This window comes from Mus pahari, chromosome 3 (assembly GCF_900095145.1).
Source record: "Mus pahari chromosome 3, PAHARI_EIJ_v1.1, whole genome shotgun sequence".
Taxonomy (NCBI): Eukaryota; Metazoa; Chordata; class Mammalia; order Rodentia; family Muridae; genus Mus; species Mus pahari.
The window spans coordinates 104,005,331-104,009,426 of NC_034592.1; the positions used below are offsets into that span (position 1 = coordinate 104,005,331).

Here is a 4,096-nt window from a genome sequence, read left to right on the forward strand (position 1 = left end):
TGCGCCACCACGCCCAGCTCAGGAATTGTTCTTTTCATCCTTCCTCAGTGTGGATTCTGGGAACTAAACTGTGTTGTTAAGCTTGGCAGCAAATACCTCTACTTACTGAGCTTCCCTAACAGACTTCATTTTTAGTTTTTGAGGCAAGTTCTCACAACATAAACCAAGCTGGCCTCAAACAAATGATTTGCTGCCTTGAGTGCTGGAAATTATAAGCATATACCACCTGCTAAGAGTGCCTTTCTTACAAGTAACAAAATGAGTTCAGTTCTAGTTTGGCCAGAATTTAATCTTTGTATGCTTATGAAAGAAGAAAACACTTCCTTTTCATAGAATTTTTTCTCTGCTTTTGTTGCAATTATTGCAATTAAGAGACTGACTCAGATCTGAGATAAGTAAGATCTATATTATAACTACACTGAGCTTAATTTTTGTTAGTACAAAAATAAAGCTGAAATGAAGTAAAATCTTGCTTGAAACAAAAGTAATCAGTAAAGACAGTTTTGAAATAACCATTTAAAAGTCACATGACAAAGTGAGGTGTAAACCTGTCATCCCAGCACTTAGGAAGCAGAAGCAAGCCAGGTCAGAAGTTGGCCAGCCTAGGCTATATGATTAGGTCCTGTCTCTAAAAGAGAAAAGAAAAGCACTTTGCTTGGCTTTTTTTTTCCCTTTCCATTTTATAGTTTTGTTTGTTTGTTTGTTTGTTTTTAAGATGGAGTTTCTGTATGCAACAGCCCTGGCTGCCTTGAAACTTGCTTTCTAGACCAGGTTGTCCTTGAACTTACAGAAATCTGACTGCCTCTTCCTCCTGAGTGCTGGGATTAAAGGTGTTTGTTACTATGCCTGGATCTGGGCTTCTTTTTCTTGCCTGTTGTATCAGTTGAGAACTATATTCTATGTTAAAATTCTGACTCTATTAGCTCACCTAAACCTTTTAGGTAAGTTTTATTTTGTTGTAAGACCTCACTGTGTAGACCATGCTGGCATCTTTAATCTTTGTATGCTTATGAAAGCGTCAGACTCCCAGAGGTCCACCTGTCCAGCACACCCATGTCTACCTATCTTAGAGAAGCACTGGCATTGCAGATGCATACCGCTATGCCAGGCTTTTCCTGGGTTCCAAATATTGAAATCAGCTTTGGGACTTGTGCGGCAAGCTCATCTTCAGTTTTAAAAGACCTAGACTTGGGATTTGTCGGGGGTGGGGGTTGGGGGGGGTGTTTGAGACGAGGTTTCTCTGTCTAGCCCTGGCTATTCTGGAACTCACTGTGCAGACCAGCTGGCTTCAAACTTGGAAATTCACCTGCCTCTGCCTCCTGAGTGCCAGGATTTTATCAGTTGGTTGTCTAATTTAGAAATAATCCATGGTTTTCTTTTATGATATTTTGTTGTTTCTTAAAAGAAATTTAAAAAATAAATGTAATGCAAACTTTAAAACAGTCCTCTGAGGTCTTTTTGTTCAGTTGGTACAATGCTTACCTAGCATTTGAAAAGCTCTGGGTTGGATCCCCAGAACCACATTAACCAGGAGTTCATGTTTACAATCTTTGTTATTGGTGTTGTTTTCTTTTCTTTTCTTGTAAAAATCATAAGCTGAAAGACTTGACATATCTAGTTTCAGTTTACCACTTGCTAATGACTCAGCAAAGATTTGATAATAGTATTTGGACCTTTTAAAAATGCTTAAATAGTAGTTGTGCATACCTGTAATCCCAACACTCAGGAGGCAGAGGCAGGTTTCTATGGTTCCAGGACAGCCTGGTCTACAAAATCAAGTTCCAGGATAGCCAGAGCTACATAGTGAGATCTTGTCTCCAAAACAGACAAACAAAATGATTCAATGTTAGTAGAAGTTTATCTCATTCATCCCTTCCCTCTTTTGACATGGCCATAGTGCAGATAACCTAGTTTTAGCAAGAAATGGTACAGTCATATCCAAGGTAATAAGTACTAAATAATTTTAACCCCTCCTTCCTGCTTTTTAATTTGTCTTTATCCCTAACATTAATATAGGACAAAGAACTTTGAGTCTGGAAAGAACTATAAGGCAACATGGGGCGATGGTGGCGACAACTCACCTAGCAATGTAGTATCTAAGCAACCAAGCCGGATAACAAACGGTCAGCCTCAGCAAACTACAGGAGCAGCCAGTGGTGGGTACATTAAACGGTATGTCAGCTCCTCCTCATAGTTATACATTTCCTAACTCATAGCTCATTTTAGAAATTGGGTGTAGCCAGCCATGAGCCCTAACTCAACAAGTAACCTGTCAATCTCCCTCCCTTCCTTCTTTCCTTTGAAAGAGATGGTTTATTTTGGCTTTCCATTCCAAAGGGTTCAGTTTATGGTTTCTTGGAAAGAAAATCCTGGCAGCAGGCTTATGGTGACAGTTATTTTCCACTTGTGGCAGGCAGTAGGCAGTGAAAAGGAAGGACAGGAAAGGCAGAGCAAGGCATGCCCTCCATAGAGCTGCTGTCAAGCCCACACCCTGCCTCCTAGAACTGCCTTCTGGCCATAGTTCTCTAATTGATTTTTTTAAAGTAGTAGTCCTGAGATTTGAGTGTACATAGATCCATTTGAAAGTTTATTAAACTCAGATTCAGGGCTGGTCAGATGTCTCAATGGCTAAAGAAGCCTGCTTCCAAGCCTGCTGTCCTGAGTTAAATGCCCAGTTCTCATATGGTAAAAGGAGAGGACTGACTCATATAAATTATCCTCTGATCTCCAACACATGTGTTGTGACATGTGCACATGCATGTGTGCACACACACTACAAATAAATAATGTCAAAGTTAAAACAAGCCGGGTATGGTGGCGCACGCCTTTAATCCCAGCACTCGGGAGGCAGAGGCAGGCAGATTTCTGAGTTCTAGGCCAGCTTGGTCTACAGAGTGAGTTCCAGGACAGCCAGGGCTATACAGAGAAACCCTGTCTCAAAAAAACAAAACAAAACAAAACAAAACCCAAAACAAACAACAAAACAAGCTGTTTTCCAGGTAATCCTAGCACTTCAGAAGGATGACGTGGGAGGACTGGCAGATTCAAGGGCAGTCTGAGAAACACAATGAATTCTAGGCCATCCAGGACTATATACTTCCCTGATTGGAAAGATTTGGAGTGGAGTGTTGGAATTAATGTATTACCCTAAACAAGTACCTCAACGGTGCTGGAAAATACACTGTCTCAGGGTTGTACGTTAGTTGTCTTCTCTGCGGCTCTCATAGTCTCCTTGACTGGCCTTTTGAGACAAGGTCTATGTAACCCAAGCTGTTCTTCAATTTATGTTTCTCTTCCTGCCTGAGCCTTCTGAGTGCTATGATTACAGGTAAGTGCCACCATGCTTGGCTTTTTTGGGAAGGCGGGGAGAGAGGGGATTTCGAGACAGGGTTTCTCTGTATAGCCCTGGCTGTCCTGGAACTCACTCTGTAGACCAGGCTGGCCTCGAACTCAGAAATCTACCTGCCTTTGCCTCCCGAGTGCTGGGATTAAAGGCGTGTGCCACCATGCTGACCATGCTTGGCTTTTAAGAATTTATTTTTTTTATTATTATATGTGTGTATATGTGAACACAAGTCCACATGAATTCCATTAACATGTATGAGGAGGTCAGAGGGCAATATTGTAGAGGAGGTTCTCTCATGCTACTTTGACATGGGTTCCGTGAAATGAACTCATGTCACCGGGTGTGTGCAGCAAGCACTTTGACCTGCCGGGCCATCTTGCTACCCTGCCCACTACCTACCTGCTCGCCTAGCTTTGCTCTTTTCTCTTTTCTTTCCTTTTCTTACCTTTTCATTTCCTTTCATTTCTTTTTTCTCTTCTCTTCCTTTCTTTTCTTTTTTCTTTTGTTCCTTTCTTTCAGTGTAGACTGTTTCTAGTAGACTACATTTCATTTACATGTTAAGCATCATTTTGAGTGCATACTTTTATAATAATTCTAAATTTTGTCCATTTGTAACTTAACAAAACATTCTGATTTAACTCTCTTTTTTCTGATAGTATAACTAATGATGCCAGAGAAGATGAGATGGAGGAGAACCTGACTCAGGTGGGCAGCATCCTAGGCAACCTAAAGAACATGGCTCTGGACATG

The 4,096-nt window shown here is 41.1% G+C and overlaps 1 protein-coding gene across 1 annotated transcript in view; it reads left to right on the forward strand.

Moving 5' to 3' along the window:
• The window catches only part of Snap23 (synaptosome associated protein 23), a 33,497-nt gene that overhangs the window by 24,358 nt on the left and 5,043 nt on the right, over positions 1–4,096 (forward strand). The window contains exons 7-8 of the mRNA XM_029535747.1: positions 2,017–2,172; positions 4,003–4,084. Of these exons, the coding sequence (XP_029391607.1) occupies positions 2,017–2,172; positions 4,003–4,084 (238 nt within the window). The remainder of the gene's footprint in view (positions 1–2,016; positions 2,173–4,002; positions 4,085–4,096) is intronic.